Source organism: Xenopus laevis, chromosome 7S, assembly GCF_017654675.1.
Source record: "Xenopus laevis strain J_2021 chromosome 7S, Xenopus_laevis_v10.1, whole genome shotgun sequence".
Taxonomy (NCBI): Eukaryota; Metazoa; Chordata; class Amphibia; order Anura; family Pipidae; genus Xenopus; species Xenopus laevis.
Window position 1 is genome coordinate 71,716,590 of NC_054384.1, and position 27,823 is coordinate 71,744,412.

Genomic DNA, 27,823 nt, shown 5'->3' on the forward strand with positions numbered 1-27,823 from the left:
TGGCTGCTGGCCTAGAGAAAGCACCCAATTTTTTTGGACTTTTTTTTGATGATAAATAAGGTCCAATCGGGTAGTTGGAGTTGATTTTTTTGATTTGGACCTTGATATATAACCCCCTAAATGTTAAGACATACATTTATAAATCTGCTTACTTTCAAGGTTATCTATTTTTATACTGTACATTTGAAGCAATTGCCATATTGGTGATTATTCTGTGGGTTTAGTGATGTCCAATATGTCCAATAAAACAGTTTTTACTATTATATTGAAATTGTATACCTTGCCTTCTATAGCTCCAAATCTTTATTTGTTTTTAACAAAGACAGTGGGCACAATAAAACACTTAACTGTGAACAATACAGTGTTCCCAACAAAGATTTGATATCAGTGTGGATTATCATTTGTATCTGCAAAAGTTTTCCTTGCCATTAACCACTCATACTTTATAAAGAACTTTGTAGAGGTTACAATGCAAATGTATTTCAGTTACTGGATGATTAAAGCAGGCAATGTACTATGTGTAGTGTAGGACCTTCTCTAGTGTCTAGTCCTTTATGGGTTCTCTTTGTCCTCTAGAGATGTATTTCCCTTCTGCTGTTGGAGGTAAATCTGGAGTCGACACTGAGGACGTTGGGGCATCCTGTAAAAGATGGGAACAGTTGATTACCGTGTATGATGCTTGGTTTATCTGTGTAATATGGTTCAATAATGCTGCTGAAGCTGTTGTTTTCAATGCCCAGCAAAAAGACAGCTGCTGAGCCAGTGCTGCAGCAGTCCATTAAATAAAGAAATGTCATCATCATCATCAGAGTTCAAAGAACTAAAACACATCAAATTAACACAATTACAAAAAAAAAAAAGTTATAAGCTGGAAACCAGCTAAAGGCACTGAATTTGCAAAATATACAAGTAGAATTTTGAAAACTTTGGGGGATAAAAAGCCCAATACTAAAAGGAACAATGAAGCAATGCTTTCCAATAGGGATGCACCAAATCCACTTTTTTGGGGTTTTGCTGATTTCCAATCTCTCACGGCATTTGGCAAAATCTTGAACCAAATTCTAACCTTGATTTGCATATTTAAAATAGTAAGTGGGTGGGATATCAAAACATCTTGCTACATGACTTTAATGGTTTGGATTTGCTTTGGCCAAGCATTTGGATTTGGCTCAATTCTGCCAAAAAAAGACTAGGATTCAGCTGAATTCCAAATTGAATCCAAGATTTGGTCTATCCCTACTTTCCTAGTATGACACTAGCAGAGCCACTAACTTTCCCAAATATGGAACAATATTTTTTGCAGTGACGTGAGCTCTACATTTGCTGGATGTTATCACACCATTTGCCTCATTTTGATTGTTTTTACTGTTATATTTACAATTGTAAATGCATCTGCTATAGGGATGGGAAATTACATCTTATACAGTATTGCTTTCATTCATGGAAGATGCCATATTCATATACAGATGTGTTCAGAATAATAGTCTGTTTTGTACATGGCAAATAATTTACTAGTAGGTGTAGTAGAGTAATAGAAAACCAACAAATGTAATTGGTATTAGTGTTGTTGTACAGCAGTAGAAGTAACCCATGTTGTTTTCTCAGAGCCTCTACATACAGACTGATATAAAGCTATTTCAGCACCGGCATCCAACTGTATCAGTCACTATTCAGCAAAATGAAGCATCTAATACTATGTCCCTGTCTATTTGCTTAAAACAAGTTGTCATCATGCATACTGTATGGATTCTGCTGGTCATCAAATTTCATCTATCCTGTCTGTCTGTCTATCAATACCTGTAGGTCTCCCTGTGAACTGTGTTGAAGTCACTTTCGCCTGTTAACTCTAAATTGTCCTTCTTAGGTTTGCAGATTCTGACCATCTCTCCTTTTTTGGGCACAAATGTGCTTCCAGTTGTTGTCTCGCTTTCGAACTTGACCTGCAATAAAAATGTGTCACTTTATTGTTGGATTAAAATTAAAATAGGTATAAGGTCATTAAGTTCAGAGAGAAGCGTTTTTTGCTGTAGTCGCTTATTAGTAAAACATTACTCTAACAAATTTGTCCTTACAGTATATTATTTACAGTATATAAAATGATAAAGACTTGCTAATTAAACCTAGGGTACATCTGCAAGACATACATGCCATTATACAGCTTACAACTGTTGAGCCAAGTCAAATAAAGTGTTGTAGTATTAAAGGGATACAAAAGAGTTGGCTGCACAAAACGCATTATCCACGCCAATAAATAGTTCAATTTGTATTTCCAGTCATTGCATTTAAACAGATTTGAGAACAGTAAGTGCTTGGTAACCATTGATCCTGTTTGATTGTTGAGAGTTGACACTGAAAAGCAGCAGTATCAACTGGTAATTGATTTTCAAAACTGTTCTACTACTCCCTGCATATATTCTTGCCAAAGCACTTGGATTTTGCACCATGCAATTATTGCAAAAGCAAAAACAGAACACAACTGTACCTACCCCAAGCATGCACAAGGAATACTTGAGAGCTCATAAAAATAGCTTATTTATATAAGTTATAGATGTCATAGTCTAATATTGAAGCATAGAAATGATCATTATAAATGTCTTCTGTGGACTAGCATGAAAAAAGGAGGGATGTCTTTTTGTGTTTAGTCTCACCATAGGCCTCAATGAAATGCCATCTCGAGGGTCTCCATGCCGCCAGTGTGGTTGCACCACCCAGTTTTTGTACACAGACTTGTTGTGTGTGGAACCATCAAATGTGGCATTTAGGGGTTTAAGAACAGAACGTGGACGTCGAATGGGCTCTCTGGGAAGCCACGCTGGAGTGGAAAATGCAAGCTGCCAAAAGAATTATACAATATTAGATAGTCGAATAAAGAGTGCAATTAAATGTACATGAATTTGTACCAAAAAGAAAGGAACTGCAAAGAAGAGCTAACGAGGTCGCACAGCCTTGTTAATAAATATAATTAGATGGTGTGTGTAACTTGGAAACCATGAGAGGAATAATTAAAAGATGTGTTTGATGAGTGCAAATAAATTCATTCAAAATAAATTCATTGTGTCCACACTTTGATGTGTTGTCATTATTATATCTTGTGATAAACAATTAAGAGTTAATAAAGTGCAATAGTGTAAGGAGTGCTAATTACGTAAGCAACAGTTTGCATTCCACTAGTCTGTAGAAGAAGGAATCACTCAATAAAACTCAACATTTAATGGTTCATTTAAAATCAAAAGAGGGAATTAATGAAATATGAAAACACTTAAAAATATGATTTATCCCGATCTGGTTTCACAGTTGTAAGGATTGCAGTATATCTAAGTAATGAAAATACTCGTCCCACATAGATCATTACATCAGCCTATATACCCTCTCATAGTAGTATGAGTTGGGTTGGGGAGCAGGAGGGTGTCTATGGTAAATGATATTTGATCTAAAATCATAATACAATATCTGCTTAGATATAATCTGCTAGAATTTGACAAGTTATCCCCCTCATCTGTATGAATTAACACAACATTAACTCTCTATATGCTAAATACATAATAACACATCGACTAGTTTAGTATATTATAAAATAAATGTATAATTTTGGATTGGTAATACTATTGTTTTTTCGTGCATGATACTCTGATCCAGTGGATGCACCGTGGCATTGCAGTTATTGCACATTCCTTACCATTTAAACTACAGCAGAATTCGGCACTAGGACCTTGAAGAAACCGGAGAATTACCTAATGATCACATGACTACTGACAACCAATGGGCGCAACCGAGAGGATGTAAATATCGCGAGACTTGGGCGTCATTTTGCCTTTGAGAAAGCCTATACAGGCGAAATGTACGTCAGGCGATTGCTCTATGGAGTGTTCTAAGGGTGGGGAGGAGGCACTCTGGAGGGTGGGCTGAATGGTGGCAGCAGTTTCCTTCTAATAGCGGAGGTAGCGTTGGACAGACTGGTGATGTTGTTACCAGCACTCGCACAGACTTAATTTTGGGCTTTGCCCGTTTTCAATTTTCGGTGTTGCATTTGCACTAGTGATAGGAAATAGGCCACACTTACTTAGGTGCCTCTGAGAGGACAAAGCTCCAGTTACTCTATGCACACTGTATTGTAAACATATATGTCTGTATAATACTGCAAGGTACAGTACACCGGGTCTGTCCTCTGTTTGTATGCACTACCTTTGGTAATTTAACCTATTGTGTTCATGTCCAAACTTTTGGTGTTGCTTTAACACAAGACATAGGGAATAGGCCATACCTACTTAGATGCCTCTGAGAGGACAAAGTGTCAGTTTACTCTCCTTGCACACCATTTTGGAATTAACACATGTGCGATACTTCAAGTTCCAGCATACAAGGTGTTGGTTTGTCCGTTGTTTTTCCCATAATGGGAGCCACCTAATTTATTTTACTATAGACACCCTCCTGCTCCCCACCCCAACTCGTACTACTATCAGAGGGCATATAGGTTGATGTAATGATCTATGTGGGACCAGTATTTTCATTACTCAGATATACTGCAATCCTTACAACTGTGAAACTAGATTGGGATACATCATATTTTTAAGTGTTTTTATATTTCATTAATTCCCTCTTTTGATTTTAAATGAACTATTAAATGTTATGTTTTATTGAGTGATTCCTTCTTCTACAGACTAGTGGAATGCGAACTGTTGCTTACGTAATTAGCACTCCTTACACTATTGCACTTTATTAACTCTTTATTGTTTATCACAAGATATAATAATGACAACACAACAAAGTGTGGACACAATGAATGTAAATGAATTTATTTGCACTCATCAAAAACATCTTTTAAGGCATTAATTATTCCTTTAATGGTTTCCAAGTTACACACAATCTAATTATAATTATTAACAAGGCTGTGCGACCTCGTTAGCTCTTCTTTGCAGTTCCTTTCTTTTGGTACAAATTCATGTTCATATTTAAGAGCTGTCTGCATGTCTAAGATTAAAGCAGTGGCTGAACTACCTGGGGAGCAGGGGGTGTGAGCGGGCCAGGGTCCACACGCCCTCAGGGCCCCCCGGCAGCCTGCGCGCCACTGAAATGTGGGCAGAAATTAGCGTTACAGAGGGGGATGGGGGCCCAGCTGCGCGTCACACACCAGGGCCCGCCCCCCTCTAGTTACGTTACTGGATTAAAGGACTTCCAAACAGTGGTGATGGGTGGTTAGAAGGTGCGGAAAAACCAAGAAACCCAATTTGCAATTAAATGTAGCCGTTGGTACATAACTAAATAACAGCAGGACAATGGGAGAAATGAGAGCAGTAAGGGTTTAGATGAACTTTAATAAAGATAATAAATACCTGGTAATATTTACAGTAAGTGTAGTCTAAGATAAGGTCAGATAAAGCAAGAACAAATATAAAAGAAACTATGGTAAGCTATACTGTATATGATGAAATACATAAGGAAAATGCATTTCAAGTAAAGTGTTTATAGTCAAAGCAGGTGGATCTTGCAAAGAAAATCTAAGACGTCAACCAGGTCACCTGATGGTATTTAGAGGGATACTGGACAAAGTTAATGGTGAAAGAAAGTGTTGCAGGTTCATACATGCCAACATCTGGTCAGGCAATTTTGCCAGTTTCACCACACTGACTGACCTCTACTCAGAGATCAATTTGGACAATCATCCTGCAATCCTGTTTAAGAGCTGAGAATCCAAACTGTTATTTAATCTGCTGATGTAACATGTTGGCAGGTGCATTGTGTATTGGCAGATGGGGAAGAGGAGCCCCAGCTGTAGTGTAATCATTTGGTCTGTTGACCAGAATTAAAGTAACAATGGAATGTGCCCATACCTATGTATCGTTAGCTGTACAGTAAGTGGCCAATTTATCAAGGCTGTCAAATTCGACTAGGGAGTTATTAAAATGTGATTTGAGTTTTTCAAAACATTTGAATTCCATTTTCAAGATTTATCATACTCTGGCCCTTTAAGAACTTAAATTCGACTATTCACCACCTAAAACCTGACAAATTGCTGTTCAAGTCTATGGGAGACGTCCAAGGATCAATTTGGAGTTGTTTGCAGCCTTCCTGACATTCGAGTTTTTTAAATTCGATTTAAATTCGATTTGAGTTTTTAGGTAGATTCCATTCCCCTGTGTTTGAAAAAAGTTATTTTATTGATAAATTTCGATTGGTCGAATTTCGAATTCATGGAAGTTTATGGGAGTTTTAAAAAACTCACATGATTTCGAAATTCGACCCTTGATAAATGTGCCTCTAACTGTCTCACATCATGAGTTCGTCTGGTGTATAACCATTAGAGATGTCGCGAACTGTTCGCGCGAACATCGGGTGTTCGCGCTCGCCGGAAGTTCGCGAACGTCGCGCGACGTTCGCCATTTTGGGTTCGCCATTGTTGGCGCTTTTTTTTGCCCTCTCACCCCAGACCAGCAGGTACATGGCAGCCAATCAGGAAGCTCTCCCCTGGACCACTCCCCTTCCCTATAAAAACCGAAGCCCTGCAGCGTTTTTTTCACTCTGCCTGTGTGTGCTGAAGAGATAGTGTAGGGAGAGAGCTGCTGCCTGTTAGTGATTTCAGGGACAGTTGAAAGTTTGCTGGCTAGTAATCGTTTTGATACTGCTCTGTTATTGGAGGGACAGAAGTCTGCAGGGTTTGAGGGACATTTAAGCTTAGGTAGCTTTGCTGGCTAGTAATCTACCTTCTACTGCAGTGCTCTGTATGTAGCTGCTGTGGGCAGCTGTCCTGCTTCTGATCTCATCTGCTGACTGCTGCAATAACAGTAGTCCTTGTAAGGACTGCTTTTATTTATTTTTTTGTTGTTTTACTACTACTACTACTACTACTACTACTATAAGAGCCCAGTGCTATTAGTCTAGCAGTGTTGGGGAGTGGGACTGGTGTGCTAATCTGCTGCTCCTAGTAGTTCAGCAGCACCAACTTTAATTTTTTTTTTTTAATATTCATTTTTTTTTTATTTTACTTTTTTTTATTTTACTACCGCTGTAGTAGTGTATAAGTTGACCTTTTAGGCATTATTTGCCCTGTAGGCATTATTTGCACACTGTTTTCTTCAACCCGCCATCGAGCTGTGTGACCTTGTTCACATTCTGTCTAAATATCCATAATATTACCGTCTCCAGAAAAAACACCGGAGTCACTTTTTTCAAGCAGCCATAATATATTTTACGTAATCCGTATCCACCGCTGTAGTAGTGTATACGTTGGCCTTGTAGGCATTATTTGCACACTGTTTTCTTCAACCCGCCATCGAGCTGTGTGACCTTGTTCACATTCTGTCTAAATATCCATAATATTACCGTCTCCAGAAAAAACACCGGAGTCACTTTTTTCAAGCAGCCATAATATATTTTACGTAATCCGTATCCACCGCTGTAGTAGTGTATACGTTGGCCTTGTAGGCATTATTTGCACACTGTTTTCTTCAACCCGCCATCGAGCTGTGTGACCTTGTTCCCATTCTGTCTAAATATCCATAATATTACCGTCTCCAGAAAAAACACCGGAGTCACTTTTTTCAAGCAGCATTCATATATTTTACGTAATCCGTATCCACCGCTGTAGTAGTGTATACGTTGGCCTTGTAGGCATTATTTGCACACTGTTTTCTTCAACCCGCCATCGAGCTGTGTGACCTTGTTCACATTCTGTCTAAATATCCATAAATATTACCGTCTCCAGAAAAAACACCGGAGTCACTTTTTTCAAGCAGCCATAATATATTTTACGTAATCCGTATCCACCGCTGTAGTAGTGTATACGTTGGCCTTGTAGGCATTATTTGCACACTGTTTTCTTCAACCCCGCCATCGAGCTGTGTGACCTTGTTCCCATTCTGTCTAAATATCCATAATATTACCGTCTCCAGAAAAAACACCGGAGTCACTTTTTTCAAGCAGCATTCATATATTTTACGTAATCCGTATCCACCGCTGTAGTAGTGTATACGTTGGCCTTGTAGGCATTATTTGCACACTGTTTTCTTCAACCCGCCATCGAGCTGTGTGACCTTGTTCACATTCTGTCTAAATATCCATAATATTACCGTCTCCAGAAAAAACACCGGAGTCACTTTTTTCAAGCAGCATTCATATATTTTACGTAATCCGTATCCACCGCTGTAGTAGTGTATACGTTGGCCTTGTAGGCATTATTTGCACACTGTTTTCTTCAACCCGCCATCGAGCTGTGTGACCTTGTTCACATTCTGTCTAAATATCCATAATATTACCGTCTCCAGAAAAAACACCGGAGTCACTTTTTTCAAGCAGCATTCATATATTTTACGTAATCCGTATCCACCGCTGTAGTAGTGTATACGTTGGCCTTGTAGGCATTATTTGCACACTGTTTTCTTCAACCCGCCATCGAGCTGTGTGACCTTGTTCACATTCTGTCTAAATATCCATAATATTACCGTCTCCAGAAAAAACACCGGAGTCACTTTTTTCAAGCAGCATTCATATATTTTACGTAATCCGTATCCACCGCTGTAGTAGTGTATACGTTGGCCTTGTAGGCATTATTTGCACACTGTTTTCTTCAACCCGCCATCGAGCTGTGTGACCTTGTTCACATTCTGTCTAAATATCCATAATATTACCGTCTCCAGAAAAAACACCGGAGTCACTTTTTTCAAGCAGCATTCATATATTTTACGTAATCCGTATCCACCGCTGTAGTAGTGTATACGTTGGCCTTGTAGGCATTATTTGCACACTGTTTTCTTCAACCCGCCATCGAGCTGTGTGACCTTGTTCACATTCTGTCTAAATATCCATAATATTACCGTCTCCAGAAAAAACACCGGAGTCACTTTTTTCAAGCAGCATTCATATATTTTACGTAATCCGTATCCACCGCTGTAGTAGTGTATACGTTGGCCTTGTAGGCATTATTTGCACACTGTTTTCTTCAACCCGCCATCGAGCTGTGTGACCTTGTTCACATTCTGTCTAAATATCCATAATATTACCGTCTCCAGAAAAAACACCGGAGTCACTTTTTTCAAGCAGCATTCATATATTTTACGTAATCCGTATTCACCGCTGTAGTAGTGTATACGTTGGCCTTGTAGGCATTATTTGCACACTGTTTTCTTCAACCCGCCATCGAGCTGTGTGACCTTGTTCACATTCTGTCTAAATATCCATAATATTACCGTCTCCAGAAAAAACACCGGAGTCACTTTTTTCAAGCAGCCATAATATATTTTACGTAATCCGTATCCACCGCTGTAGTAGTGTATACGTTGACCTTGTAGGCATTATTTGCACACTGTTTTCTTCAACCCGCCATCGAGCTGTGTGACCTTGTTCACATTTTGTCTAAATATTGATAATATTATCGTCTCTAGAAAAACCACTTGAGTTACTTTTTTTCAAGCAGCATTCATATATTTTACGTAATCCGTATCCACCGCTGTAGTAGTGTATACGTTGACCTTGTAGGCATTATTTGCACAGTGTTTTCTTCAACCCGCCATCGAGCTGTGTGAGCTTGTTCACATTTTGTCTAAATATTGATAATATTATCGTCTCTAGAAAAACCACTTGAGTTACTTTTTTTCAAGCAGCATTCATATATTTTACGTAATCCGTATCCACCGCTGTAGTAGTGTATACGTTGACCTTGTAGGCATTATTTGCACAGTGTTTTCTTCAACCCGCCATCGAGCTGTGTGAGCTTGTTCACATTTTGTCTAAATATTGATAATATTATCGTCTCTAGAAAAACCACTTGAGTTACTTTTTTTCAAGCAGCATTCATATATTTTACGTAATCCGTATCCACCGCTGTAGTAGTGTATACGTTGACCTTGTAGGCATTATTTGCACACTGTTTTCTTCAACCCGCCATCGAGCTGTGTGAGCTTGTTCACATTTTGTCTAAATATTGATAATATTATCGTCTCTAGAAAAACCACTTGAGTTACTTTTTTTCAAGCAGCATTCATATATTTTACGTAATCCGTATCCACCGCTGTAGTAGTGTATACGTTGACCTTGTAGGCATTATTTGCACAGTGTTTTCTTCAACCCGCCATCGAGCTGTGTGAGCTTGTTCACATTTTGTCTAAATATTGATAATATTATCGTCTCTAGAAAAACCACTTGAGTTACTTTTTTCAAGCAGCATTCATATATTTTACGTAATCCGTATCCACCGCTGTAGTAGTGTATACGTTGACCTTGTAGGCATTATTTGCACACTGTTTTCTTCAACCCGCCATCGAGCTGTGTGACCTTGTTCACATTTTGTCTAAATATTGATAATATTATCGTCTCTAGAAAAACCACTTGAGTTACTTTTTTTCAAGCAGCATTCATATATTTTACGTAATCCGTATCCACCGCTGTAGTAGTGTATACGTTGACTTTGTAGGCATTATTTGCACAGTGTTTTCTTCAACCCGCCATCTAGCTGTGTGTATTATCGTTTCCAGAAAAACCAACTGAGTTTTTGTGTTGTTGTTGTTTTTTTAAAAATAATGCCAGGCAAAGGCAGGCCGCCACGCAGAGGCCGTGCTAGGGGCCGTGCTGCTATGCAATCCTGTGGCCCTAGCAAATTGCCCAGTTTTAAAAAGCCAATGACCCTGAACTCCCAAAATGCTGAAGAGGTAGTTGACTGGCTTACACAGCACACCCCATCCTCTACCGTTTCTAACTTTACCACAACATCCTCCTCATCCTCCACTGCTATGGCCACCCCACGTAACACTTCCTCCACCACCGGTGCCCCTTCTTCACTGGGGTCAGAGGAGTTATTTTCCCATGAGTTTCTTGAACTGAGTAATGCGCAACCATTATTGCCAGAAGAAGATGAAGGAGATGAGGACCTTACACCAGATTTAATTCTGGCAGAGAACACGATAGAGATGGACATAATGAGTGATGAGGAGGAGGTCCCCGCTGCTGCTTCCTTCTGTGATGTGTCAGAAGAAATTGATGCATCTGAGGAGAATGATGATGAGGAGATTGATGTTTTGTGGGTGCCTAGTAGAAGAGAGCAAGAGGAGGGTAGTTCAGATGGAGAGACGGAGAGTCAGAGAGGCAGTAGGAGAATAAGACTTAGAAGAAGCAGGGAGGACAGCCCGCAGGGATCAGCAGGGCAACAACATGTATCGGCACCTGTGTTCAGCCGGCCAACGCACCCGCCATTGCCGCCAATACCGCCAACTCCGCCAACTTCTACTGTTACCGCCAGATCGCACACTTCCAAAAAGTCAGCAGTGTGGGATTTTTTTAATGTGTGTGCCTCTGACAAAAGCATTGTAATTTGCAATGAGTGCAGTCAGAAACTGAGCCTTGGTAAGCCCAACAGCCACATAGGTACAACTTCTATGCGAAGGCACATGAGCGGCAAGCACAAAGCACTTTGGGAGCAACACCTCAAAGGCAACAGGCAAACTAAAAGCCACACTCCTTCTGGTCCAGCATCTTACTGCTCTACCTCTGCTCTCCTTGACCCGTCTGAACCACCCTCCACTCCGCCTTCCACCTTGACCACCTGTTCCCATTCCCAGTCATCTGCCACCAGCCAAGTTTCTGTGAAGGCCATGTTTGAGCGTAAGAAGCCAATGTCTGACTGTCACCCCCTTGCCCGGCGTCTGACAGCTGGCTTGTCTGCACTCTTAGCCCGCCAGCTTTTACCATACCAGCTGGTGGACTCTGAGGCCTTCCGCAAATTTGTAGCAATTGGGACACCGCAGTGGAAGGTACCCAGCCGCAATTTTTTTTCTAAAAAGGGAATACCACACCTGTACCAACATGTGCAGAGCCAAGTTACCGCATCTCTGTCACTTAGTGTTGGGCCAAAGGTCCATATGACTACTGACGCATGGTCCTCCAAGCATGGTCAGGGCAGGTATGTCACCTACACTGCCCACTGGGTGAACTTGGTAATGGCTGGGAAGCAGGGAATGGGTAGCTCAACAACAACAGTGGAGTTGGTGTCACCGCCACGGATTGCACGCGGTTCTGCCACCACCTCTACTCCTCCATCGCTCTCTACCTCGTCTTCTTCTTCTTCTTACTCTGCTGCTGGGTCCTCCTTCTCCTCCTCCACACCTGTGCACCCCCAGCTCCCCTAGGCTATTCGACGTGCCAGGTACGCCGTTGTCACGCTGTCTTGGGGATGACGTGCCTGGAAAGCAAAAACCATACCGGATCTGTACTCCTGTCATCTCTGCAGTCACAGGCCGATCGGTGGCTGACCCCACACCAACTGCAGATCGGAAAAGTGGTGTGTGACAATGGAAGCAATCTGTTGGCAGCGTTGAGACTAGGCAATTTAACACATGTGCCCTGCATGGCACATGTGTTAAATTTAATAGTCCAACGTTTTGTCTCCAAGTACCCAGGATTCCAGGACGTTCTCACCCAGTCCAGAAAGGTGTCGGCCCATTTCAGACGTTCCTACACAGCCATGGCACGCCTTGCTGACATTCAGCAGCGCTACAACATGCCAGTCAGGCGTTTGATTTCTGACAGCCAGACTCGCTGGAATTCAACGCTCCTTATGTTGGAACGTCTGCTGCAACAACAAAGGGCCGTCAACGAGTACCTTTTTGAACTGGGTGGTAGGACTGGATCTGCACAGCTGGGGATTTTTTTCCCCCGTTACTGGGTGCTTATGCGCGATGCCTGCAGGCTCATGCGACCTTTTGAAGAGGTGACAAATATGGTCAGTCGCACCGAAGGCACCATCAGCGACCTAATACCCTTCGCTTTATTCCTGGAGCGTGCCGTGCGACGAGTGACAGATGAGGCTGTAGACCAGCGTGACGAGGAGCTGGAAGCGCACGATTTCTGGTCGGAATCACCAGAACGAACCCAGGCACATGCTGCAACGCAGGGAGAGGTGCCAGAAGTGGAGTCAGAGGAGGAAGGTGGCTTTGTGGAGGAGGAGGAGGAGGACCAACAGGAGCAGGCTTCCCAGGGGCTAGTGGTGACCTTTTGGGGACCCCTGGTCTTGTACGTGGCTGGGGGGAGGAGACCGTGGATGATGCAGTCCTTGATAATGAGGAAGCGGAGATGGATAGCTCTGCATCCAACCTTGTGAGAATGGGGTCTTTCATGCTGTCATGCCTGTTGAAGGACCCCCGTATCAAGAGGCTTAAGGAGAAGGACCTGTACTGGGTCGCAACGCTACTAGACCCTCGGTACAAGCATAAAGTGTCAGAAATGTTACCAACATACCACAAGTCCGAAAAGATGCGGCATTTACAAACCAGCCTGCAAAACATGTTGTACAATGCTTTTAAGGGTGATGTCACTTCAGGAACTCATCAACATTCCAGGGGCAGAGGTGCCAGTAATCCTGCCACGAGCACACCTGCAAGGACAAAGCCCTTTGGCCAGTCTGTAACGTCAGACATGCAAATGTTTTTCTGTCCAAGGCAGCGCCACAACCCTTCTGGATCCACCCTCAAAGAACGCCTCGACCGGCAGGTAGCGGACTACCTGGCATTAACTGCAGATATCGACACTCTGAGGAGCGATGAACCCCTGGACTACTGGGTGCGCAGGCTTGATCTGTGGCCAGAGCTGTCACAATTTGCCATGAACCTCTTGTCTTGCCCAGCCTCAAGTGTGCTCTCAGAAAGGACCTTCAGTGCAGCAGGAGGGATTGTAACTGAGAAGAGAACTCGCCTAGGTCACAAAAGTGTCGATTACCTGACCTTTATTAAAATGAATGAGGGGTGGATCTCGGAGGGTTACTGCACGCCGGAAGACTTGTTCTGACTTCTATGCAGCTGTCCTTCTCTTCAAGCCTCATGACTCCACACACAGCTGTCCTTTAGCGTCCTCCTCCTCCCTCCGCCACCGTTACAAACTAGGGTGCAAACCCTACTGGTTTAATTTTTTCTGGCCTCTGTGCTTCAGTGGCTGCGACCAAAAAAATGCCTATTTTCTGCATTTATATGACATAATTTTTCTGGCCTCTGTGCTTCAGTGGCTGCAACCAAAAAAATTTATATTTTCAGCATTTATATGGCATAATTTTTCTGTCAACTGTGCTTCAGTGGCTGCGACCAAAAAAATGCATATTTTCTGCATTTATATGGCATAATTTTTCTGGCCTCTGTGCTTCAGTGGCTGCAACCAAAAAAATTACTATTTTCAGCATTTATATGGCATAATTTTTCTGGCAACTGTGCTTCAGTGGCTGCGACCAAAAAAATGCATATTTTCTGCATTTATATGGCATAATTTTTCTGGCCTCTGTGCTTCAGTGGCTGCAACCAAAAAAATTTATATTTTCAGCATTTATATGGCATAATTTTTCTGTCAACTGTGCTTCAGTGGCTGCGACCAAAAAAATGCATATTTTCTGCATTTATATGGCATAATTTTTCTGGCCTCTGTGCTTCAGTGGCTGCAACCAAAAAAATTTATATTTTCAGCATTTATATGGCATAATTTTTCTGGCAACTGTGCTTCAGTGGCTGCGACCAAAAAAATGACTATTTTCAGCATTTATATGGCATATTTTTTCTGGCCTCTGTGCTTCAGTGGCTGTGGCCAAAAAAACTGGGCAAAAATGCCTACAAGGTCAACGCATTGTTTGCCCAGTTTTTTTGGCCACAGCCACTGAAGCACAGAGGCCAGAAAAAATATGCCATATAAATGCTGAAAATAGTCATTTTTTGCCATACGTTGACTCAACGTATATGGCAAAAAATGACTATTTTCAGCATTTATGTGGCATATTTTTTCTGGCAACTGTGCTTCAGTGGCTGCAACCAAAAAAACTGGGCAAACAATGTCTACAAGGTCAACGTATGGCGAAAAATTACTATTTTCAGCATTTATATGGCATATTTTTTCTGGCAACTGTGCTTCAGTGGCTGCGTCCAAAAAAACTGGGCAAACAATGTCTACAAGGTCAACGTATGGCGAAAAATGACTATTTTCAGCATTTATATGGCATATTTTTTCTGGCAACTGTGCTTCAGTGGCTGCGTCCAAAAAAACTGGGCAAACAATGCCTACAAGGTCAACGTATGGCAGTTGTTTAAAGAGAACAGTAGATTACTAGCCAGCAAAGCTACCTAAGCTAAAATGTCCCTCAAATCCCTGCAGACTTCTGTCCCTCCAATACAGAGCAGTATCAAGCAGATTACTAGCCAGCAAACTTACTATCATCTGTCCCTGAAATCACTAACAGCTCTCCCCCTACACTATCTCTTCCAAGCACACACAGGCAGATTTTTCAGATACATTTTTGCCCTTGATCCCCCTCTGGCATGCCACTGTCCAGGTCGTTGCACCCTTTAAACAACTTTAAAATCATTTTTCTGGCCAGAAATGTCTTTTCTAGATGTTAAAGTTCGCCTTCCCATTGAAGTCTATGGGGTTCGCGAACCGTTCGCGAACCGCTCGCATTTTTGCGCAAGTTCGCGAATATGTTCGCGAACTTTTTTTCCGACGTTCGCTACATCCCTAATAACCATTAACTGGGATTCTTGTAGAAACATACCCTGGCAATAAATGATGTACTGTATGTCCAGGAGAATTAAACCAGCTACTTAAAAGGTTAGCACTCCCAATGCTGTTTACTTGACACATACTCTAGTTACCATACTATTTAAAGTGACATAGTTTGATTGCTAATGTTTATTATTGACACTGAATATAAAGTGTGGACACATAGAGAATAAGTATAACATGATAGAGGGCTGTAGGCTCCAGGGCCTGGGCCACAATGTGTGTGTGTTTGTGGAGGGGGGGGAGGAGCGAGCCAAGGCAAGACCCAATGGGGGAACAAGTGTCCAGACCAGGGTTAAATAAGAGGTATGTGGTGCCCCACTATGTTGCACCCTGGCACGTTCTTCTTCTGCCTAGTAGGCTGGTAGGCTTGACTGTATCTATAGCATGCACCACTGTTCCAGATAAACAAAGATAATACTGGGTTAAAAACATACCCAGCTCTGCTAATAAAATGGATGAAATGTTTCTTACTAGGAAGCCTATGCTTGGAATAGTCTAAGGCAGCAGAAGGAAAGGCTGTTTTTTGATTTGAAGAACCACATACAGTGTGACTTGAGGCCTTTTATAATGGCGACTTTAAAGTTGGGAAAAAGATCGTACTAATAGGAAAAATACACAGACTGCTATGGAGCAAATCATGGACAGAGTAGGAGTTTTAATAGAGTAGTAATTTAAGAGTATGTAGAGAAGCAAACGTACAGATTTTAAAGGAGACAAAATATTACCTTGGTTACTGTGTCTCCATCAACTTGCCCCCCCCTCTCCCGGTCCATAGCAGTAAGCTCCTCCTTCAACTGGGCTGGTTCTGGACGTGGGTGCAGCAGAGGGTTCCAACCAGGGAATGTCTCTCTCTGAACAGTCTTAAAGTCATTTCTTGAAAAAGAACATAGGGTTCCAAATGAATTGTACATGTTTTTCTAATCTTTTTCCCAACTTCCCACACCGGTAAACATTCTAGATGACATTTAAGGGCGAGGTCACATGGGACAGTTTTTACTGTGCGGATTTAAAAAAACGTGCGGTCAAGCGTAATTACGTCTAAGAAACCACATGCGCATAATAATGTGCATTTTTCACCCTGTCGTTTCTTTTCCCAAAACGCATTTCTGGCTTTTCTCGTTCCCCACAATTCAGCTTGGAAGAAATATGTTAAACCTTTGTGAAAAAAAGCCAAGCGGAAAAACAATTCACATGTAAAATGTAGGCAGACTGATCATCAATACTCATCAAAAAGACGTCACCAGCAGACAACGCCACAAATATATATACTATACATGTGCATTCCATCTCGCAAGTGTTTGGCTGCTATATTGAAAATACGCGGCGTATTTAAGCAAAGTGTATTTCCAAGCCTGCAGTTCCCATAGAGTTTAATAGTATGTTGTTTCCTGGGCCTATTGGCATTTCTGCTGAAAAACGCAAATATTTGCATCTGTGACGGATGTTGGCTCGCAAACATCCAGTGGGAATTGCTATAGTGAGTATTCCATTGTTTTCAGTAGGGCTTCATATGGTATTTATGCTCGACCGCACGTTTTTAAAAACGCAACATAAAAACGCACAATGTGAGCTTCCTCTTAGTTTCTAGAAGTTTATCAACTGATACTTTAGAATAAACATTAACCATTGTTTTCCTTACCTAAGGTGGGTATTTACACTGAGGTTATCTGGGGGTGGCAAGGCTGCTCTGGTTTGTTGTGGCAGGCAGTGTGGTGTTGGGAAGTCACTCTGATATTTGGTTGTTACTTCTATTTGTGGTCGTTTGGTTACTTTCTGTATTACAGGGTTCCTAAGTACTGTTCCTTTCTCCAATGGCAGGGGATGATATGTGGACTGATGGGTAGTTTCCATATGATGTTTCCCTTAGAACAAAAAAGTTAATTATAGTAGACTAAACTGTAATAACATGAAATATTTAACCTTGTATATTGTGTATGAAGATGACATGTTGTATATAACATAGAATGTCATGTTTCTAATTTATTGTATAGGTTTGGAATACCTTACTGGAAACCAGTTATCCAGAAAGCTCAACTACAGGAATGCCATCTCCCATACAGTCCATTTAAAGCAAATAGTTTTAATTTACAAGCAAAATACATGATTGTACAGCACCTATGCACCATCACCCACCATGTGTAGCGAATAGCGTGTTAAAAGGAATGGGATGCATCTGCAGGTGATAAATTTCTCTAACCATCCTGGTTTAAAACCTTTAATCTCAAAGCCCCTTCAATGCACACAACCACAGACATACTGAATCTATTGTCAAAAACAGGTTTGGATCAGATGTAGTGTAGTGTAGTCCACCACCAACATTCCACATAACTCTGGGTGCTGTAGCAACATGGAATGTGACTCCCGCAGACAGACTAATTGTCACCTACTGTAATTGATGAATAACTTATTTTTCTTGAGCTAGGATTTATATTTACAATAAATGAAACCAGTTTGGAGCTTGTTTCTAACCATACTCTGCCAATCAAATCATTGCAAGATTTCTGTCCACCGCTCATACTGTACATATGTAGCTATACATTGCCCACCTTCCATGACTAGATGACACTGAGCAGCTTTTACTGGGTTCACTCGCCTTGTCTTCTTTTCCACATAATGGTCTTGGGTTGTTGTTTTCATCTCATTTGTATCACCAGGAAAGAGCAGTGACCCTATGGGAAGAGAACAGAAACAATTAGGAAAAAGTGACCAGACTACATGGGCAAGCAGGAAATGTGCCTTTATACGTATACTGTATGTAAAAGTACTTTTTTATTAAGATTAAAGCAGTCTGCCTGCTCTGTAAAATGAGTCTAGGGAGCTTCTTGCAAATAAAGTACCATTTTCAAATAAAGTGCAGCTTGATTTTCAAAAACAGCAGCCATGGTGCCTCTTTTAAATTTTAACAACCAAACACCCCCGATTAACTGGAATTATACAATTACAGGTAGGGGTTCCCTTTAACCTGTGATTCTGCAGCTAAACTTATGGTACAGCTAGAATACAGAAAAAGGACCAGTATGGTTTACCTCAACACTATTTACCTACATCTTTCTTTATTTTTTCTTCTTATGACAGCTACTCAATGACACTGTCCATTGTCATCTTCTCCAAAATATTTCCCATACTGTATATAATGTTTATTCCGCTATGGATGCAGGCAGGGCCACCATCAGGGGGGTACAGGGGGTACAACTATACAACAGGAGGTAAAAGACCAGAATTCATGAAAGGAGCTGAATTCCTGAAGCCACAATTTCAGTTCTACTGAACACCAATGTTTGTTTTTTATTTTTTAAAAGCCCTAGCCACCAATGTATTTTAATACTTTTCAGGCCCCTGCCACCAATGTTTTTTTTTTTAAATATTCTCTGGAGCCCCAAATTTTTTTTTAACGTGTAAGGGGGGCCCTGGTGCCAACATTTTTTATTAACTTATCGGGGGCCCTGACCACCAATGATTTTTTTTAACTTGTAGAGAGGCCCTGACCAACAATGTTTTTTAAAAAAAAACATTTATGTGGGACCCTGGCCTGTTTTTTAATTCCAAGGGGCCCTGACCACCAATGGCTTTTTACAACTTGTGAGCGAGGGGGTTTACTGTTTTTAGCATTGGTGTGGACTTTTAATTGCGGTGTGGGGTGGGCAGGATCTGGGGTGGGGCTTGGGGGCAAGATCTGGAGTGGGACAGGGACCAGGGGGCCAGAAAATTTTGTGTACGGGGATTTCTGATGGCGGCAGGATACACATCTGTTCTTTATCCTGTTGTCTTTTATTTTCTTTATCTTTCAGTTACCTGCAAGATCTGGTAGCTCCCCAAACTGAGGCTGGCGCTCTGACTTCCATTCTTTGTACTCGGCTTTAGTTGTGGTGGTATGGTTAGTACTGGATTGGGGCAAAACATGCAGATTGTCTTTAGGCCGGGCACCCTTAGTCCTCTCTGCTTCTTTTGGAGTATACTGCAGACTGTAGAGTGTTTTGCTCAATAGAGGTTCCTCTGGGCTCTGGTAATAACCCTTCTGTGTACAAATAATGCAGCAGTATTCAGATTAAAGCTTTCTTCAAAAGAAAGGAACAGTATATGTAATATTCAGGCAGTGTATCAAACACTTTCAAACTAAAATAAAATAGCTATTTAGAACTGAAACAGCTTATATACAGTATGTGCCATATATCCATTTATGCTTTGACCTTAAACATTGTAAATCTGTGTATAACTGTTTATTACAGCTCATGACTCTTCTACCCATCTCTCCCCTATGATTGCCCCACATATTCTTTCTGGAACTATGCCTCCTCATGGCCAAACCTATCCCATGTCTCCTGAAACCAGAGCAGAAAGAATGCTTTCAAGACAATATTCAGTGTGGCTTTATTAGGACTTCCATTTCTCCAGCCATGGCTTCTTTGTAGGAAAAAAAACGTGTAGCTCTCCAGCCCAATATAGATTATAGGGGTCTCAACAAAATCACTACAAAGGACTGTCATTTGGTGGGAACTAGGGGTATGCAGAAGAGGCACGTGCCTAGGACACAAAGCTTGGGGGGGGGTCGCCAGGTACATACCTTTCCTGCTGCCTACCCCAGTCCTTTGTGTGCCTGTGCAGTTTCTTGCATGCATGCATAGGGTATGCTCACGTGCGCGGTGGAGGGGGGGGGGTGATGTGGCCATCCCAGCCCCTTCCCTCTCTTCTCTGAACTTTTTTTTTTACTAATTAAAAGGAGCAATAATCTTTACTATTTGACCTGCAAATACACTCTTATCTGCTGTGAGGGCAATGGATGGAAGCCAGCCCATGGACACTACAACTACCTGATAAAGCCCTGCCTGCTCATTAACGGGTTATATAATAAAAGGCACTAAATTTGTCCAGGAGCAGTAACCCGTAGCAACCAATCAGCAGGAAGCACTTACTGGTTGTCTGTTTAAAAGCAAACATCTTCTTGGTTGCTATGGGTTACTGCTCCTGGGCAAACATAATGCCTTTTATTAAGTATGGGATTTAGAAATTGATATGCTTTATTAACAATTATAATTTATTTATTAAGGGCTTCTCTTGTACTTTCTATAAGGAAGGAATGTCAGCATTGACATGAATAAAAGGACACTGATGACTCAGGGTCAATACTTGACTATAGGTCTTACTTTGGAAGTCCTCAGTCTGCTTAAATTTATTACTACAGGTGTGGGACCTGTTATCCAGAATGCTTGGGACCTGGGGTTTGCTGGCTAAAGGATCTTTCCATAATTTGGATCTCCATATGTTAAGTTTAGTAAAAAAATATTTAAACATTAATTAAACCCAAAAGGATTGTTTTGCCTAAAAAAAGATTCATTACATCTTAGTTGGGGTCAAGTACAAGATATTCTCTTGTAAAAGGAAATCATTTTTAAAGATGGTTATTATTTTGATAACATGGAGTCTATGGGAGAAGGCCTTTCCGTAATTCGGAGCTTTATGAAAAACGTGTTTCCGGATAATGCATCTCATACATGTACTGCCTTATTATATGCATGACTGGCTATTCTGATTGGTGCTTGCCGCAACCTTTTCCTGATATTCAACTTAGAGAGTTGTTAGCGCCCTTTGGCTAGTTATTGGAAATTGCCTGCACTTGTGTATTGTTCTCCTTGCTCCAGACCCTGAAAAGGACTAGTTGCATTGAGAGCTCCCCACTTTCCCTGTTTGCTGCCTTGGTCTCATGGGAAGTTCATTACACAGGTGATTTAACTGTAAGGAAGTCTTATTGTATATCTTTTCCTCCTTTAAAAAAAGACGGGCCCTGTGTAAAGTATGAGTGGTATTATATTCCACTGTCCAGGTTTTAATGAAAAATGTTAAAAAGGGCTAGCACTACATATGGTATGACACTCACTGGAGGAACAAATGGCTTTGCCCTTCCCTCAAGCGGTCGTGGTATGAATTCAGCTTGCTGAGTTGTGACCAAATTCATTGGAGGTAAGTTGGCATACGCTGGTGTTCGCTGTGGTCTCTTACTGCTCCGGGCAGCAGCATCTGTGGCAATAATAGAAAAAAAATCAGGCTACTAACTACCTCAGGTGTGACCCCATTCTCATTCCTTGGGCTATAAGGACCTTACCTGATTATAATAATTTGGCTGACTGAAATCATGACTGAATCGGGGACAAGTCTTTGGAAATAAAGATGCAGATTTCAATCAAATTTAAAATGAGTGATCATATGGATCCAAATGTTTAGGACATAATTACTTTAAAATGATTGTTGTACATGATTTCAAAGCTTGCTTAGCTTATGCTGCAATTAACTAATATTCACATTTTTGCTATACATGATACACATCAAAATGCATTTGATCACAGCAAGAAATTCACCAAAAATAAAGAGGGTAGATCTTTGCGCCTCCCAAGAGAATGTCAGCCTAGACAATTATTAAAAAAAAAAGTTACCAGCATTTCCTTGCTGAACTGTATTGTGACTGGGGAAAAACTTCCTGCACAGTAGGGATGCACCGAATCCACTATTTTGGATTCAGCCGAAACCCTCGAATCCTTTCTCAAAAAATTCAGGCAAATGCCGAACCGAATCCGAGTCCTATTTTGCATATGCAAATTAGGGGTGGAAAGGGGAAAACATTCTTTACTTGCTTGTTTTGTGACAAAAAGTCATGCATATGCAAATTAGGATTTGGATTCCGTTCGGCCAAATCTGAATCCTGCTGAAAGGCTGAATCCTGGCCGAATCCCAAACCGAATCCTGGAATCGGTGCATCCCTTCTGCTCAGACAGCTTTATTGGCCATTAGTCTGTAAGGTAAAGGTGGCCATACATTGGCATATTTATCTAGCAGTTGTCAATTATGCAAACGAGCGGCTCTTATAATGTGTGGCCACCTTAACAGTGGGCCCAGCATTTGCTCTGCAACCCAGGAGTAGAGGGCCCAGTGGCATTAGTAAGTGATATTTATTTCATATTATATTTATATTATAATATATTTGCCACACAGGCCATCCAGAAGGTATTTTGCTGCAGGGACCAATAACTTCTAGTTTATTCAGCTGCAAATATTACATGGTTACACTAGGCCACTTACTCCTTGGTGCCTTGAAAGTTGCCTTGTAGTGGGAGATGAAACAGTCACCCTTTATCTCTCTGCGCTGGACACCTTGCTGTCTCTTGCAGTCTTTGTGATGTTTGTGGCGCCTGCAAATCAGATAGTAGTGAATATAACCAGTGCCTGGGCATATCTGTAACACCTTAGTTCAGTTATGCTCCATTAGTTACTGTTGCTCCAAATTATCTCCACTCATTTAGTAAAACGTATACACAGAGGCACAAATTAAAAAAGCCAGTTGTGTAAGTACTGTTTCTAAGAGATCGAGGCAGGGGCAAAATTTGTAGTTCCCAGGCCCACCATAAACTGTTTCCTGCCACCCCAGTGTGATGCATTTCACAGCATAAGTACACAAGCATGGGCCTGGGGAAGAAATGTTATAAAATATCTTCCAAATCCTTACCAGGCCAGGCACTCCATGCCCACTGCATACATCCAAGGTACAGTATAGCTACTATGTCACTGCCTGATACTGGAAATCCAAGTATGAATGCAGCTAGACTACCAATGTAAGTAACTAGTGATGAGCAAATCTGTCTTGTTTCGCTTCACCAAAAAATTGGTGAAACCGTTGGAGAATTCTTAAAATGGAGAAAATGTTCTAAATGCAATGAAGTCAGTGGGTGGTTTTTGCCATCGTTGTTTCGTGCGAAATGCATTGGAATCAATAGTCATTTTTTTAATGCCAGAAATGCATTGGCATCAATGAGCGTTTTTTTCTGGCAAGTTTATTTCTTGGTGAAATTTTACCAGAAACATACGTCTGCTGAAAAAAAATTGCCTCAACCAATAGACCAATGAAAGCCAGGGCAGTTTATACAAGAGGTTACTGCTTGCTGACCTCAGATTTTCCAATTCTAACATTTCCTGATGATGCAAAAAAAGCATCACAGTCAGCAAAATACTGATACAAAACATTACTTTTTGCTGCAGTAAGATTATAACGATACTGGTAATGGAAATGGATTTCCCTAAGACTTAAAGTGATACTGACACTAAAAAATTATCATTCAAAATATGAATGTACATCAAATGTTACCTATAGCTCATGTTGATTTTTCACTCATAGGGCTGCTTTTATGTGTAATTTGTAAAATTTCCTAAACCTGACTGTCCCTTCTAAACTTGTCAGAGTTTCTAATGCGAACAGATTGCTGAAGCTCAAAAATGGCAGCCCCTCATAGAGGAACATGGGGTAATGTAAAAGTATCTGTAAATACTTTTAGGGCAATATTATAGATAGCATGCAAAGACAATATTATGATAGATGTATAAAAAGGTTTAATTTCTAGTGTCAGTATCTCTTTAAGGATTTTAGTCCTTATTGGGTACTCCGAATCCCCTACTAATAGGTCAGACTTTAATTTAATTTGAATGCTACCTTGAATGCTGTGTCAGGCAGTGCCAAATCACCCAAAAGATCAGTTTCTGACTTGAATCTGTCCTCTAATTTTTAAACTTTATGGAATTTGTCACTTGTATAAAACCTTGGACATTTTCCAGGGACAGAGAATAAAAACCTAGGACTGTCCTAGGAAATATTGGATAGTTGGCAACTATGTGAAACCACCGTTTTTTTTTACAGAAAGTTGGGTATTGTTGGTCACTAACTGATATAAATTAAATGATGTATCTTATGCAGATTTGATATGACACTTTACTGAAGGTGGTGCAAGGTGCACAGTGCACTCCGCCTTGCCATTGGTATCTCTGGCTGCAGATTTATTCTCTCCAAACGTAGCACAATCTGGATTGAACAGGGAAAAAACTCGGTGGGCCCCGCTGACCCAGACCTGGTCCCTGCCAGAAACTCTACTCAATCCACCTGAACTCCCCCAATGCGGCCATGAAGAAAAGATATATATGGTACATGTGGCGGGGGAGGGTTACGTGGACCCCTAAGGTGGCAGCCCTGGTGGGCAGAACCTTTGTTGCGCCCATTAATACAGTGCTACCTACCTTTGGCAGCATTGTAGTTATGATGGACAAGCAGGATGAGGCACCTAGGTGTCCTGCAGTGCAGCAAATCTATAGAAACTTGCGTTTCTCAAATGAGAACTAAGGAGCACTATTTTGTGTTCTATCAACTACCACCAGCACTTCTCCCTCTCTATTGTGTGCTCTATAAAAAACTGCCACCTTTTCCTTAAAGGGGAACTATCACAAAAATGTAAATTTAATATAAGCTTATGCATATTGAAATAAGAAACTTTCTAAATACAACCAATTAAATATTCTCAAGTTCATCTTCACTATTCCTCTCTCAGCATCTGTTTCTCTTCATTCTCTCTTAATGTAACAGTTGGGTGTCAGATATTCACAGACAGATCCAATATATCTTAAGCTGGCCATAGATGTTGAGATTTTTAAAAGATCAGATCCTGATCGTGAGACCACGATCTTCTCAGAACGATCGTACGATCGTACGAATTTACCATCAACTAAAAAGACCAATTTACCAGGAAAACAAAGGGGAGCTGCCTGCTTGGCCCTGAAAACATAGAGAGATTGCACTGGGACCGACAAAGATTTTTTGACCTGGCCGATCAATTTCCCGACAGATGTCAGCCGAAAAATCGTAAGATGTACGATCGTTTGAATCCCACTAACCGCACGATAATTTCGAAGGATTGGTCGGGCTTCCCTAAAATCGGTCGTTCGGCAAGAAGAATCGTTGCGTCTATGGGGAGCTTTATAGGGAGGCTTCCTTTTGCCTAGAAGAGCCTAGAGTTCAATTTATTAAAATCACCAGACGTCATGTCTCTCTACATGCAGGATTTGTGCAAAAGGCAGTTATTTTGTTAGATTTTGTTTGTACTGGAATCAGTTATTTGAGTGAGCTCTAATACATCTGTTAGGAAAGGAAGCCCCCCTATAAGATATATTGGATGTGACTGTTAATGATTATCTGACACCCAACTGCTGCATGAAGAGAGAATGAAGAGAAACAGATGCTGAGAGAGGGATAGTGAACGTAAACTTGATTAATTCAGAAACGATTCATAATTTATAATTGATTGTATTTGGAAAGTTTCTTATTTCATTATGTGGAAGCTTATGTTAAATTTTCATTTTCGTGATAGTTCCCCTTTAATACTTTATAAATGGGGCACTGAAACCCCATTTAATTGGAAACAAGCAAGTTTGGTGCCACATCAAGGATTGATGGTTATTGGAGTTCAAATAATAGCAATAGTACATGTTTCACTATTTAAGGAGCCCAAACAAACACATTTGTACATCAGTGTATGAACCAATAGCAACCAGTAAAACATTTATTTTCATTATTTCAACAGCTAATTAAAGCTAACCATTGATTAATTACAATATTCTACTGCAAACTTCCACCTGTATGACAGCAATATATGAAGCAAAAATGAGAATGTCGGGTCAGCTCACCCACAGTCACACAGCTCACAGATACAGGAAAATGAGGGGAGCTCCATGCTCTGATCGTGGTGTCTGATTTGAGCGCAAGTTTCTTGTGTTTTGTTTCTATGGTTCCCCTGCCAGTCATTCCCCCCCCTCTCAGGAGGAGTTAGGCATAAATAAGGCATTTAGAATATGAAAGCCCGTTCTGCCAGTGGAGACTGAGCCTATTCATTGTGTTTGTGAAAGCCTGGGGTTTGTGTACCTAACAACCTTTCAACAAACAGTGACACAGCGCAGAGCCAGACACCCGGCAGTGACACAAATGAATAGTATCCAACAGAAGCTTACTAAAGGCATTTAAAACCTAAAATTTGATGTTCTTACTTTGCTGCTGCTGCTGCTGTTACATTAGATTTTTGTTTCCAGAATATCATTATTGTTGCCAGCTATAATTAAATAAAAAGTGCAAATATACCACACATTCAGTTTTTACCATAGCTGACAAACCTTCAGGTGTTTAACATATGATATATATATGATATATATATATATATATATATATATATTATATATATATATATATATATATATATATATATATATATATATATATATAATATATATAAATATAACCAACCATCAACCAGTGCACTCAAAAATCCTCTAGTAGTCACTAACTGGGTGCTGGTTAAATATGTAATATAGGAATTCAAAAAAAGAACCGCACTCTCAGGACTTGATCAACGTGTAGAAAATAATAAATGTTTATTTCAACGTTTCGGCTCCAAAAGATGACGGCTTGAGTTTGGAGCCGAAACGTTTATTATTTTCTACACTTTGATCAAGTCCTGAGAGAGCGGTTCTTTTTTTGAATTCATATATATGTTAAACGCCTGAAGGTTTGTCAGATATATATATCTAGCACCCTTACAGAGATGGCTAGGCAGGTTGAAGGCTAACAGTTAGTGGTCTGGTTTCCCTCCAGCAGAAATGTTCAGGGAGTAAATACTAAGCCTGATTCCCTGAACTGTGGTCCCTTCACTTCACTTTAGGCCAGTTATATTTAGGTGAGAGCTACCTTCAGCTATCAATCTTTAGGTTGAGCACAAGGCTTCTTTTTTATCACTACTGTATGTTACATTCCTAGAAAGTCTAATCCACTTCATGGGGTCTCTGTTCCCCTACTTCTCAAAAGGGGTTGTCTCTTCACAGGGTGCCATCATAAATCACAGGGGCCTATATAGTATTAAAATATTACATTGTTGGCCAGGGGTTTAAATAAAAAAAAAAAACACAATGGTGTTCAGTGGAACTTACCTTAGGCTCCTTTCATGGCTTTAGGTCTTTTTGCGGATTCGACTGCATCAGCTTTTGCTCCTTTCATGGCTTCAGGTCTTTTCGCTGCTTCTGGATCTCAACTTTGAGTCTTTTTGCGGCTTTGGCTCCATTCCCGGCTTCGGGTCTTCTGCGATTCAGTTCTTTACGTGGCTTCAGCTCCATTCGCGGCTTCGGGTCTTCGGGACATCGGCTCTTTGGGACTTCAACAGTTCAGGGCTGTCAACAAGGGCCTGGCTAATTTGACAAGTGCAGATGTACCCGCTGTGCCCCCCCCCCCCGATCAGTGACACAAATGAATAGTATTCAGCAGAAGTTTACTAAAGGCATTAAAAACCTAAAATTTTATGTTCTTTCCAGAACATTATTATTGTTGCCTATTATGAAATAGAATTATTTAATTAGAATAGTGCAAATATACCACCCAGCCTAATCCTCAGAACTTTATCCAATAGAAAACGTGTGTAGTGACATCAAAAATGCTGTTTCTGAGGTAAAACCAAGAAATGCAGAA

At 40.8% G+C, this 27,823-nt stretch overlaps 1 protein-coding gene across 1 annotated transcript; it reads right to left on the reverse strand.

Moving 5' to 3' along the window:
• Positions 1-285: 285 nt before the first annotated feature.
• Positions 286-26,117, reverse strand: LOC108697585 (stabilizer of axonemal microtubules 1). Its single transcript, XM_018227748.2, has 10 exons — positions 26,002-26,117; positions 22,582-22,691; positions 21,386-21,525; positions 19,306-19,528; positions 18,060-18,182; positions 17,153-17,375; positions 16,239-16,386; positions 2,649-2,831; positions 1,798-1,940; positions 286-640 (listed from the first exon to the last, which is right to left on the reverse strand). The coding sequence occupies exons 1-10, from the start codon at positions 26,046-26,048 to the stop codon at positions 553-555; spliced, it is 1,428 nt and encodes a 475-aa protein (XP_018083237.1). The 5' UTR covers positions 26,049-26,117; the 3' UTR covers positions 286-552.
• Between the last annotated feature and the right edge of the window lie 1,706 nt (positions 26,118-27,823).